Source organism: Contarinia nasturtii, unplaced genomic scaffold (genome assembly GCF_009176525.2).
Source record: "Contarinia nasturtii isolate CC-2019 unplaced genomic scaffold, AAFC_CNas_1.1 Cnas_scaffold_350, whole genome shotgun sequence".
NCBI lineage: Eukaryota > Metazoa > Arthropoda > Insecta > Diptera > Cecidomyiidae > Contarinia > Contarinia nasturtii.
The window spans coordinates 1,537,537-1,551,250 of record NW_022197705.1 but is presented as its reverse complement, the minus strand read 5'-3'; the positions used below and the strand labels follow the sequence as shown (position 1 = coordinate 1,551,250).

General features: G+C 36.1%; 4 protein-coding genes across 4 annotated transcripts in view; 2 read left to right on the top strand and 2 right to left on the bottom strand.

Annotated features, from left to right (window-relative positions):
• Positions 1-1,057: 1,057 nt before the first annotated feature.
• LOC116338244 (SET and MYND domain-containing protein 4-like) lies at positions 1,058-2,638 on the bottom strand. The gene has a single exon (XM_031763374.1). It carries the CDS (start codon positions 2,636-2,638, stop codon positions 1,058-1,060), a length of 1,581 nt encoding a protein of 526 aa, XP_031619234.1.
• Positions 2,639-3,681: 1,043 nt separating this feature from the next.
• Positions 3,682-10,001, top strand: LOC116338058 (probable ATP-dependent RNA helicase spindle-E). Its single transcript, XM_031763109.1, has 19 exons — positions 3,682-4,174; positions 4,255-4,404; positions 4,672-4,914; positions 4,981-5,103; positions 5,197-5,390; positions 5,451-5,608; positions 5,683-5,849; positions 5,971-6,081; positions 6,153-6,286; positions 6,357-6,451; positions 6,517-7,276; positions 7,344-7,494; positions 7,588-8,049; positions 8,128-8,247; positions 8,417-8,698; positions 8,754-9,047; positions 9,115-9,239; positions 9,308-9,511; positions 9,581-10,001. The coding sequence occupies exons 1-19, from the start codon at positions 3,788-3,790 to the stop codon at positions 9,714-9,716; spliced, it is 4,296 nt and encodes a 1,431-aa protein (XP_031618969.1). The 5' UTR covers positions 3,682-3,787; the 3' UTR covers positions 9,717-10,001.
• A 221-nt stretch (positions 10,002-10,222) lies between these two features.
• On the top strand, positions 10,223-12,125 carry LOC116338108. Its single transcript, XM_031763180.1, has 2 exons — positions 10,223-10,395; positions 10,471-12,125. Exons 1-2 carry the CDS (start codon positions 10,309-10,311, stop codon positions 11,641-11,643), a joined length of 1,260 nt encoding a protein of 419 aa, XP_031619040.1. The 5' UTR covers positions 10,223-10,308; the 3' UTR covers positions 11,644-12,125.
• Positions 12,126-13,109: 984 nt separating this feature from the next.
• Positions 13,110-13,714, bottom strand: part of LOC116338243 (putative RNA polymerase II subunit B1 CTD phosphatase RPAP2 homolog) — a 1,009-nt gene continuing 404 nt past the window's right edge. Inside the window, exon 3 of the mRNA XM_031763373.1 lies at positions 13,110-13,642. Coding sequence (XP_031619233.1) covers positions 13,205-13,642 — 438 coding nt within the window. The 3' untranslated portion in view covers positions 13,110-13,204. The remainder of the gene's footprint in view (positions 13,643-13,714) is intronic.

The window sequence follows — 13,714 nt, the reverse complement described above, 5'->3', positions numbered from 1 at the left end:
ACAACGTAAACTGTCAACTCACAACGCTGCACAAGAAAACTGTAGACACTAGGCAGCCATTCAAATTTGGTGAATTTGGACATTTCGAGCAATCAAATCACAGTTTTGGCTGTAGACACATTTGAAAATCTCCGAAATTTGATGTTACTGAAACTATCAATAAATTCGATTGAAAAACTGGATAACAGGATATTTAAAAATCTGGTACAACCTCGCCATCTGAATATATCACAAAATAATCTAACAGAGATTCAAACGGAAACATTTTTGACTTTGGTGAAATTACAAATACTGGATTTGTCACAGAATGTATTAAACATATTGAATGCGGATATTTTACCGTGACAAACCAGGCAATTGGAGGTAATCTTAATCGCAAACAATCGGTTGCGTGAGCTGAATGGTTTCAAAAGTTTTACCATTCCAGAAACGAAAATTGTCGGTATCGATCAGAATAATTTGAATTGTTCGTATCTCAGTTCATTATTTCAATTGATCAGTTGGAAAAATTTGGAACTGAAGCGGATATTCAGGAAGTTTCAACCAATAAGTCCCTGAACATTTTGCTATTTATTAATGTCATGATGCTTGCTGTCTTGTCTTAGTGACATTTGTACGATGTTGTCATCAAAAGAGAATGATTGAAAATCAATTTTTTTTACTATGAAAACACAAATAATTACAACTAAATAATGTAAAATGAATATATTTTAAGAATTTAAAGTTAATCATTTTTTTTGATTTTTTTTTTTTTTACCTTAAAAATTATTATTTTTTAACAAAGCTGATTTTTGCCTGATTTTTTGTTCAAAATTTTTGCATGCTGCTACATGACAAAATGGTAAACAATATTCAGTGAGTATTATACTGTAAACAATGCTATTTATACTCTTTGTGGTCAAAAACATTTATACTCTTTATCGTTTTTTCTTACTTTGTTTAAACCGAATCTGGTAGCAATAAAAAAAATTATTTATGTTTGAACGATTGAGAAAGAGAACAATAAAAACCTTAAAAAATTAGCGATAAAATATTACTGTTAACAGCGTAAGTTTGATCAAAAATCTGTTTGCATATATTCAAATAGCCATTTCAGATAGCATAGCATCACTAAGTTTATTTCATCTGACCATGGTAAGTGTCCATATTTCTGAAGAAATTCAATGCAGGCTTCCTTCAATGCAATTCGCTGTATTTTATCCTCAAATGCGGTTTTGTAGGACTGCTCAACGTACGTGAAATGCGAATCACATTTCATTTTCGCTTGATCGACGTGCGAACAGTGCGGTTGGCATTTATCGCATTCACACACAAATCCAAAGTCTTCCAACAGGCTCATTTGTCGGTTATCGGTCGAATTGCTAGCGTTCTCACCCAAATATGAAATGAACAATTGTTCTCCTTTTCGTACCGGACGAATTGTGATGAATACAGCTTTATCGTTAATCACATCGTTGAATACATTCGGTGCACATGAGTGGTTGAATATGCAACCCATCGGAGCGATGTCTGTGACTTTCAGTTGATCACTGGTGTATTGAAATCGATTTCGTGCGGTGACCAGTAAGTGTTGACATATTAAATGTTGTAAGAACCGTTGTTTTCGCAGTGTGTTGAATCGGTTTTTGATTGCCGGTGCCGATTGTAAGGTGATGTATATTTTCTGAGCGTCCACAAAAAGGTCGTTTTGGTCTTCGGTGCAAAATTCAGAATGTAGTGTCAAGTATAGCCGATACTGTGATTTTGTATCGATAACTGTTTCTGGAACATCATTGCTACCGGCTTTCATAGCATTTTCCACAAATTCTATCAAGCGATCGACACTTTCGAAGAGTTGTATGGCAATCAAAATCGTTTTGATATACAGTTTTATCGAACCAGCAATCGACTGAAATTGTCCGCACACCAACTCATGGATCGCATCTTGTTGCATACATTCAATGTTACAGTACATTACGCCTATACAGTGTGGGCAAGCGATGAAATTGGCATTGATTTTCATGCAATTTGTGCACGTCATTCGTTCGTCGTCAATTGACACGGATGCGAAATTTTGCTCGACCATTATCGTTTTTCCAACATCGATGTCTGCAGTGGCTGCAACAAAACGACCAAATTGATCATTGTACTTAATATCCAACACGTTTGCCAAACAATTGAATCGATCGTGTGGTTGAAAACTCAATTTCGGTTCGAATTGACTTTGTTCGATTATCTCAGTTTCCATCAATCGCAGGCATTTGGCTCGTCGTTCCTCCAATTTTGGCAACAATCGATCCGGATAGTTTGTCTGTTTGGCGAGTTCAATATCAATCAACGCTTTTTCGTACATTTTCAAAGACAAAAAACACGACGATCGATTTGCATACACCAAAGCCACATTCTCTGTACCAATTTCAGCGAAACACAAACTTGCACTGTAAAAATCCATGGCTTTCACAAATTCGTTCGATCGAAATAGATCATTCCCTTCCAAACGAAGCTCCGTTGATATTGTATTATTTTTTTCTCCATTGTCCGACCGCAATTTCTGGGCCAATTGGTCAAGTCGAGCGGGAAACAAGCGCGGAAAGAGATCAATGTAATTTGATTTCCGACCTGGTGTCTCTTTTTTCCAAAGATTTTCCATAGCCGACATTTCTATGTTTTGGCGAATACTCTTTGAAAATGTGATGGAAAGGTGTTATTAACGGTTCAAAGCTTACTCGATGACTGAATCAGATATTCAGTCCATACGCAGCGTTTGTCATAATACCGACTTTTCGTTTGTTTATTTGACGTTTGAATTCAATTTTTGAGAATCGCAAAACATATTTATCTTATTAGAATGCGATATTCCAATGAATATATCTTTTCAAGAAGAATCGCTTATCTTCGCAAAGTTGCTTCCTGTCTGAAACAAAACGCAAACGAAATCACAAAAACATGAAGGATTTTGGTTCGGAATTTTTTTTACTTGAAATATTTGTTTTCATAACATATTGATGGATGGAACAAGGAGATTGATGACAAAGCATTGTCCACATCAATCGGTTTCATTGGACATTGTTGATTTTCAAGCAAAATACTTGACATCAGATGAGACAACACATCTCTTTGTTATCATGATTGCAAAAATGAACAGCAATCGCTTTGTGTCCGAGTTCATATTCAAAGGTTTGTCTTTACCGGTCAATACTAAGTGTGCTGTTGACAATTTTTGTATTTCAACTCGCTTCAATGTCAATTTCCATTCAAGACAAAAGTAAATTCATAAAGTCAATTTCGAAAAAAAGGAACATCATTCTTTTGCTGATTTTTCTCATTTGTGCCGAATTTTATGTGTGAATCATTTCAAATTGTTGTTTTTTTATTTGTTGCCATGTAGAATTGTCGATTGGACAAAAATCATACCGATTCGGTGCTTAATGACAAAAATCAAATACATGCAACACACGGCATCACATTGTCACAACCAAACGGATTTTTTTTGCCAAACTACACACACACTGTGTTACTTCATGCACAGCCTTTGTTGTTGCTGTATAAAAATGAGTTCGTGTTCAATTACACAAGCACACAATAATGGCGTGATGCTGTGTGTTTGGCTTGTTCGCCTTGTTGGTATATCTATACAAAGCGATGCAGACAGTTCATTTTAGTTTTGACATTTGAAGTGAGAGCACATAAATATTAATTCGATTTGTTAATCGACTACACAATTCGAAGAAAATTGATAAATATTTAATTCTTTGCCAATTTGACTACGTATTTTTCGCGAAAAGTCTGTGATTTGAAGTGTGTTAAAATGGATTTCTTGGATATTATGTTTAGCAAAGGGAAGCCATTCACGCCGATATCAGTGACAGGCGGGTCGACAAATGGTCGCGTGAAAGCGTACATCAAGCCGTTGACGATTAAGACGCGTCTGCTGGACGATGAAAAAGATATGTTCGAAGATGATATTGAGGAAACGCGTCAAAGGTTGAAGAAGAATTTGGAACGAATGGGCGAAATCGATGTGACCGACGATAATTTCTCAGACGACGTTTACACCAAGTACAATTTCAATACGCGAACCAGCAATGGCTACGCATTACCGATTTACTCATCGAAACGTGACATTCTCGAGAATGTGTCCAAATTTCAATCGGTCGTCATCGAAGCGGACACAGGTTGTGGTAAAAGTACGCAGGTAAGAAGGTGGAGTTGATGTGGCGATTTTTTTTACATTCCGGTTTTAATTGTTTTTTTTTTTATAAATCGTTGATGTAGGTTCCGCAAATGATTCTCGATGAAGCGCGAAAAAATCAGAAGGCGTGCAACATTATTGTCACACAACCTCGTCGAATCGCAGCGCGAAGCATTGCAGAACGGGTGGCCGCTGAAAGAGGATGGGACTTGGGAACGGTTGTCGGTTATCAGGTAAGATCAATCAAAATGAATTTAAAATAAATTTTTGCGCCAATATTGTAGTCAATGAGTGTGACATTTGGCCAAATATAGGAAATATTCATGCAACTGAACTAGCTTTTGGGCACATGGACAGTTCATTTTTAGGTTATGCTGTTCGGTGGAGACAAAATGCATGCATATCATGCATGCATCGAGAGTACAAGTTCATAGATTATTCAATCGAATGAAACAAATTAAATTCTAATAAAAATGAAATCTCATTTTTCCCGCAAATAGGTTGGATTGGACAAGAAATTCGTCAGTGAAGACACGCGAATTCTCTTTTGTACAACAGGAGTTCTCTTGGAAAAGTTGATTCAATCAAAATCACTCTCCGGTTTTACGCATATCATACTAGACGAAGTTCATGAGCGCGATAAGGACATGGATTTTTTGTTCATCATCATACGGATGCTCATGGCCAAAGAAATAACCAGCTGCAAGGTCATACTCATGTCGGCTACGATCAACAGCAAAATGGTAAGCACATTTTATGCGACATTTTAATGAAATATATTGTCTAATCGTGAGCCGTTCATCCTTCAGTTTGCAAATTACTTCGAGTGTTATGAAAACGGAAAGTGGGCACCAGCTCCAATCGTCAAAGTCGACAAGAAAAATTTGTACAAAGTCAAGGTATACTACTTGGACGACTTGGATGGCGTACAGGTACGATACCAATCAAATATTGATTAATTTGTTTCACAAATCTTACATAAGGTCTCGTAACTTTTGTTCGTGACAAACAATTTTTTTAAACAGGTAACTGGAAGTTTGGAACAGCCCGGCATAAGTGACGATATGTACAAATTGGTATTGACAATAATCCGAAGAATCAACGTTGTGTGTCCAGAGCCAGATGATAGATCACTCAAACTGTCATCGATCTTGATTTTTTTGCCAGGAATCTATGAAATTGGGCAGATGCGTAATTTTCTCACCGAATTTGCGGAAACGTAAGCCTAATTGAGATTCAATTTTGTTCTTTTTTTCTCAATTCGCATTCTGGTTTACAGGAAAGGTGATTTGGCGTGGAAAATCTACATTTTACACTCATTGGTTAGCACCGAAGAACAGCAATCGATTTTTCAACCCGTCGAAGATGGTGTACGCAAAATCATCTTATCAACAAACATCGCTGAGAGCTCGATCACAGTGCCGGATGTCAAATTTGGTAATAAGTCATAAAAGAAAAGTCATTCTTGAGAAATAAAATAAATAAAATTTATCTCGCTCTCTCGTGTACAGTCATCGATTTCTGCTTGATGAAGTATCTACACAGTGACTCAACGAAGAATTTCACATCATTGGAGATGGCATGGGCATCACGGAACAATTGCCGACAACGAGCCGGTCGGGCCGGTCGCTTGGAAGATGGACGATGCTATCGATTGGTTTATCGCCGTCATTTTGAGGTAAATTTTTTATTTTACTTTTTTACACATCACCATATGAAAATTGCTTAAAAATTTGTTATTGAGCAAATGAGTGGCGTTTGGTATGCGTTTCATTCACCAAACTTTCGTTATTTTTCAGCGATACATGCGCGAATCGCAGATACCTGAATTGCGATTGACACCGCTGGAGAATGCCATTCTAAAGGCAAAAACATTTGAAATGGAATCACCGCATATGATCCTTGGCCAGGTTAAATTTCTATTCAGATTTGAATTATTGAATATATTTTATTTAATTTATCTATTTAAAATGTTGATCAGGCAATGGAAGACAGCAAACCAGAAGTCATTGATATTGCCAATACCGTATTGTCGCTAAAAGAGCTTGGTGCATTGCTGCTTACGTACAAAGACGAGGGCTATATACCGGTCGATGGAGATCTAACATTTCTTGGGTGAGAACTTGGATCCATTGAAATTTCATGAGGGTTTTTTTTTTAAATCGCATATTTTCTTTTTTTTCAGACGTGTAATGGCGAATTTACCAATCGACGTGCGAGCCACTCGAATGATTGCACTTGGTTATTGCTATGGTGTGCTTGAAGAATGCGTCATAATGGGTGAGCAATTGGATCCATTGAAATTTCATGAGGACATTTTTTAAATTGCTTGTTTCTGTTTTCAGCTGCTGGCTTAACAGCGAAAAGTATCTTCAAAATTACGTTCGAACGTGATTTGAGCGAGTATACGCGTCGATTGGAGTGGTCAAATGGTTCGGGCAGTGATCTCTTTGCCATTTTGAATGCATACAAAGTTTGGACATTGAAATACAATCAAAAAGAGTTCGGTAAAAAATCGGATCAACTCAAAGCCGAACGTGATTTTTGTAATAAACACTGTTTGGACGTACGTTCATTGCACGAATGTCATTTACTGATACAAGAATTGACGCAGCGCCTTGATAAGCTGGGCATTTATCAAGCGACCGGTCTTCAAGGCATTCATTGGACAGAACAAGAGAAAAGCATCATTCTGAAGGTGGTCATTGCCGGTGCATTTTATCCAAATTTCTATGGCACTGCACCGATTACAAATCCCATCATTGAACGCGACTTATACCATGCATTGAACGGCCGTGATCCAAATAATACAGTTTATTTTACGGGCTTTCGACAGGATCACATTCGTGAATTGTATGTGGATTCAATTCGAAATCTGTTCTTGGACACAGTCGTAAGCAAAGAGGATTTGGATGGAGTTAAAATTTCATTCGACGCATCGGAAAAGGTTTTTGTAACATTCGAACGATTGCAAGACATTTGTGATAACAGACGAAATGATTGGGATACCAAACAATGTTCAATCCCCGGCAAAGCACTCACAGAAGTCTATAAAGCAGTTAAGATGCGCAAAATTAACTTACCAACCAGCATTGGTGTCATGAAGTATGGTTATTTTAACATAAACATCAATTTAAGCGGGATTTCATTTGGTTTTTCTTTGATTTTTCAGGATAGAGAAGGATATAAAGATGGCCGAAGATATTGGTCTTGGCGTTATGTCTGGCTCAACATTTGTTTTGAAGAAAAACATTCGCGATGAAATCGGCAGCATGTGCATACCAAGCGTCATCAAGAAAGAAGTCGTTGGCAAAATCACATACGTAAGTCTCCCCTCTGAGCATGATTTTTTTTAAAACGACCAGAAAAATAAGCAATTTGCTGAAAATTAATCAATGTTCTCTTTTTGTTCACAGGTCGAACACTGTTCAAAGTTCTGGTTTCAGCCAAAAAGCGAAGAGCAATGTGTTGAAAATTTTAAGCGAATTTTGAACGAAAATTCCAATGGCATCATCGATAAATTGGTGGACTGTGCAGCTGTGACACGTGAACAAATCATCGTGGCTCGTGATCATTGTGATAACAAGTTGTATCGGGCTCGTTTGGTCGCGTGGGAATATGATTGTTTTACACTTGATTACAAGCATGCACTTGTATGCTTCATTGACTATGGCCACACACAGAAATGTAGCATTGATGAATTGTTTGTATTTACGTGTGATGACAATGATTTGGCAACAATGCCACCGCGTTGCTTCCAGTGTCGATTGGCGAACATTCAAGCCAACACAGCCAACATCAGCGGTGGCAATTTGTGGGATCACGATGCAATCAGTTTGTTCAAACAGCTTGTTTTCGATGTCGACGTTACAGTCAAGGTAAATTGAATGAGATTATTTTTGAAAGAAGAGTCTCCATTTTTGATTCTCATTCAATTGTTCATAAAATTTGATTAGATTTACTCCGTTGTGAATGGGGTGGTCAATGGTTTCATTTTCTTGAATGGAACCAATATGAATGATCGATTGATCTACGAGCAATATGGTGTGTTTTGCGAAGAAACCTACTTGTCGATGGTAAGTCATTTTTTTATTTTGAAATCTGTCGGCCGTGAGCCATCAATTCATTCGTACAACTTGAAGTTATTAAAAACTTCAACCGTGATTGGCTTTTTTTCACCAACCCAAATGCGAAACATTCCATTGTTCCATTTTTTCTGTAATTTATTGTTTACCTCATCAATAGGATAATTATTTGAAGCGCCAGCGTGTGCAAGAAGACTTTGAACTGGACATGATTGACGAATCCGCATTGGAAATGGATGATTGTGGTGAATACTATCCGATTGCAAATGTCGAATCGATTAAGCCGGTTGAAGACATCCAGTGCAGTCGTATTGTTCGTTTGAAAGGACCGCACAGTCCATTAGAAACCCAGGTGTATTCGATGCTGGTTCAGAATGAACAGCAATCGATCACGGTTGATCCACATTCAGTGAACAGTGTTTTCCTCAATTCAATGCAACAGGTATCCATTTGAATGGCAGTTTTTCGATGTAAAATTTACTGTTTTCTGTTTATAGGATTTGTGCTTGAAGTACATGGTTGCGTCACATATCAGCACAACTGATATAAAATCAAACAAAGGTTTTATTATCCACGAAACGACTACCTTGCCGAACATTCGTGGTTTTGGTGCATTAATGGCAATGACATTCTGTCCAGCCATGGATTTGAAGCGCGACGATTGGAAATCACGATACGTCAGTGTACGAACTGGCCTTGGATTCAATGACGAAAGAAATCAACCATATTATCCTGAGCACGATGTTGTTTTTCCATTGGACTTTAATTTGGAAAAATCTGACATTGAACTTGTAAGTCAACAAGATTACTGTATAGCAAACACACTGGTTAATTTTTGAAACTAACTCATTTGATCAGATTAATCAGATTCGGTACAGCATCGGGGAATTATTGCACCAGATCGGCAAAAATGTGTGTAACGATACGCTTGCACCAAAAAACAAACTTAAGCTGATGAAAAAAGTCAAAGAACTTACTCTCGAGTATGACTAACTAGAACTAAACGCTCGACTTTGATTAAGATTCACTAATTTCTTTCATTCTAACACAGGTTAATCACAAAAAATCGCGAACCGATTGAAATTAATCACGGCGATCATGAATGGAAGGAATATGATTGTAGCGAATTTGAGCCGTTCAAAGATTTTCATGTCGGAAAGGCGATTTTTCCACCACACGGCGTACCACGGTTGATGCCAATGGACAAGAACGCCAAACGGCAATTGCAAAAACATTGCGCCAATTTGCATAGCATGTAAGCATACTCAAATTATTCAATCGGAAAAGGTCCTCATGTGGTTTTTTATTTTCATTTTATTCACAGGAAGGTGTCTATGCCAAGAGCAACGATGTGTGAGCTCTGTGCCACACAGATTGAAAATGTAACGATGCTTCGCACCCATTTGATGACACGACTACATTTGACACGCGAAGATGAAATTGGCTTCAAACGCCTATAGGCTACGCCAAAATTCAGTACACAGTTCGCAGCAAATAACTCAAATGACCAATTTTAATTAATTTTTGAACCAAACCACAGACCGTATTTGAATCAAATTTTTAAATTAACCATTGCAATGGTTTTCATTTAATGAGACCCATCCGGTTCATCTGAAAGTTTACTATAAAAAATGACTTTCGAATAAAACCACAAATCGCATTGAATTGAGTTTTGAATATTAACGATCTGAATCGTTTTCATTCAATTCGATTTCTGGTTTATATGACAACATTATTATTTTTCTTTTCTCAACATAATACATTTCAAAAATGTAATTTTTAATCATTTTTTTCAACAAAAAAAAAATCTCATAATAAAATCCATTTACATTTTTGAAAAATATCAATAAATATGGACTTTAACTGAAAACCCCATTTTACGAAAGTGTAATTGTAGTCCGTAGTTCAAGTGTGCAGCCATGTTTGCGTAGTAAACTGTCAAATGTCAAATAATTCAAAAACGTCGTTAGTAATGTTTGACATTCATCATAGCATACAATAAGACGTCAAATTAGTATAAACAAAGTCGAGAACTCGCCAATAATCCAAAAAATGGATTCAAATAGTCGAAAAACCATTAGTAAAGAGAAACAAGAGGCAATTAAAAGGATATTAATGTCAAAAGTGGTGCCTCGCAAGGTAAATGACTTTCATAATATTTTTCGTTTAGTTTTGTGTCAACTTTCGTACATTGTTTACGTTGTGTGATTTCAGGAATCGCCAAATACACCAATAATCGAACTCGATGCGAATTTCTCCCGAATTCTCCAAAAGAAACGTGAAGAGCAATTGGAAGCGTCCAGACAAAAACTATTCGATAGTACGGGCGCATCAAAATTTGATTTTACAATTGACGAGAGTCAGACCGAAGTGAAAAGTCACAGCGTGGGATCGGCGCAGATAAAAAAAGACGCCATGGCAGAATTGGAAAACAGCATGATGTTTCCAAAACAAACACAATCGTGGAATGATTTATCTGATGGTGAAGACAGTTTTCTAGAAATGGAGCGCCAGTGTAAAATGGAAGACAAACACGAGCGGTTGATGAACGCAAACGATACAATGTTGTTTGATGTTGAACCACCATCGGAACTATTCGATCAAACAGTTAATCATAGTATTGTGAATTTGGACGAAACACAAGATGGAACAGTCGAATCGTCACCATTTAAGTTCAATGGCTTTCTACGTCCGTCCACAATTATCGAGGAAACGTCATCGCAACTCGATTCAACTGGTAAAAGTGCCAATTCGCAGCTCGGTTCAAGTGGCAAAAGTGCCACATCGCAGCTATCAACGACCACAAAATTATCAGACGATGACACGAAATCTACGATCAAAGAATGCTCAATAAATGCAAGTAATGTTTCAGAGGAGAGCGAATCAAAGACTAAAATATCGCCATTACGCGAGGCAAATTCTCAGGCAAATAGTGAAAGACGTGGAACATTTGCATTCAAAAGGAAAAATCACACATTCTTCCCAAGCGTCAATTTAATATCGATCGATGAAAGTGATGATTCATTAACAAACGATAAAACTCCAACGCGACAATTAATCAACATTCAAGCAAATGTTGACGACAAAGATATTCGAAATATTAACGAAGACGATCAAGATCAATTTAACAACACGCTAGAACGTGTCGACTATATTTTAGAGAAGGGAAAACAGTTACTGGAAGAAACACCAGCCAAAAGACACAATCATCACAACAGCCTGTTAGAAACTCCATTGTTCTCATGCAAACGAAAAAGAATGATTAGCGAAATGGCTTCGAATGAAATGCTACCGCTACCTAAACGCGGACCACTCATCGATTTTTCAACACCAGAAGTAACGAAGCAAGTACGCACCAGTAAATTCGACCGAAATCTAGCCAAATGACCAATCGACTTGGGTCGCACATTTATTGCATTGAGATTTAAATAAAATAAAATTCATTTTGTATTCACATTCGGTGAATTAATAGATTCAGGAAAATCGTTTAAAATCATAGAATTTCATGTCTTCAACCATTTTTATATTTCATTGTAATTCTGACGATTAGAATTGTACTTTTGGAACATTTAAAAGGCAATGCAATGACAAATTTTAACGATATTAATAGGCTGAATTTTAAGACAATATTTTATATCAATGATGTAGATGTCATTACTATTTACATGCAAATTAGTAGGAATCGTCAAGAAAAATATGGCTTAAATTCTGATATATACCTGTGTAATAGTACAGATAACAATATGTAGTTTATTGAGAAAACCAAAATTTACATATAAATAAATTCGACAAATTTTGTAAAAAACTTCTCTTTTCCTTAATGGTAAGGTAATTGATTTTGTTCGAACAGTCCGAAAGTCCGACTCTTTCTCTTTTAGTTCACCGATTTAAATGGATAATCTAGTATTGGCCACCAATAAAAAAATATATAAGACAAACATGCACGATCAAAAGGGTAAGACGATTTGCGATTTGGTTTATGTAGATTTTATCATAGAGTTTTGTATCTCATAGCAATAACTCTTTACTAAAGAGTCTTTAGTCATTAGTCCTTCTCTTTTCAAACGAGCAAAGTCTTTCGTGACAATCTGAACAAAATTTATTTGTGTCATTTATCAACAATAGATTAATTAAAAAAATAGCTTCCTGATAAGCTATTGTACAATACAATAATAATGGATGAAAAATATCAAACTCAGATGTATTGAACTATTTACTTATAATAATAAGTCGTCCGCCATGGTAAAAATATCAAATTTTAATTTATGAAATAATTAAACATATTGAATTTGAATATCTAATTTATAATTGAATTTTTGTATATTTATTGGATTTTCTCTCAATCTATAGTTGCAAGTCAATACGTATGAATGGATTCGCAAAATATAATACAAAAAAAATTGTATCCAATACAATAAACGACCTTTATTATTAGCATTTTTTACCAAATTGTCAACGTGGTAAATTTTTTAGAAGAAAACAAGAACCGGATATACTTTTAGAATTTCCTTTCTATCATTGGCAATACAATTCGAAGCCCAATTTTTTTTGTCGAAGCCAAAAGAATATATATCGATTTTTTGGGAATTCGCTTTCGACACTTTTTAACATGATCTTGATTAAGCCATCCAGCCAAGCATAGATCGGCCTCGCTTCATTAGAAGTCGATTAGGAAATCGAACGTAAATGAGAGAGTGAAAATCTGTTTAGACCGTAAATTATTAGCTACTTTTGTTTCACTTTCTTTTGAAATAATATATACGTGGTTGAAAATTGAAATTTGACTCAATTGGTCAACTTTAAAATGAATTTTATTCAAAAACTGACGATGGTAGAATAAACAAAAAAATGAATAAATTTCGTTGCATGATGCAATTATTTATTCAAATTTTTCTCATTATCATATAACAGATAATTAATCAAATTCGATTGCCCTAATAGGGCAGTCTTATTTTGCAGTATTATTGCTACTTTCACTTAAGCTATTTTCTACATCGTTCTTATTTTCACAAGCATTTACATTGTCTAATTTCTGTTCATTATCACCATGTGTCTCTGTTTTGTCTTCCTTATTACTAGTATCACTCTTGTCTGCATCTTCAAATGACAATAGCTTGAATTCAGGTATGATGTCATCATCTTTGCGAATCCAAAGCGGCGAGGTTAAAATTTGCTCCTTGAGATAAATGGATGATTTGTAGCACTTGTTACTGCAAAACTTTTTACGCTCGGTGATATCGAAAACTTTATTTTGTGCACTTGAGATGATGTACTGTTGTTTCGGTATTTCTTTCAAGATATTGTCGCATAATGGATAGCCGCATAGTTTCGATATTGATCGCTCTTCCACTATATCATCGTAATGGGATTGATTTATATGGATCAACTGGAATTGGAAAGCAGATGCACATAGAGAGAGAGAGAGAGAGAGAGAGAGAGAGAGAGAGAGAGAGAGAGA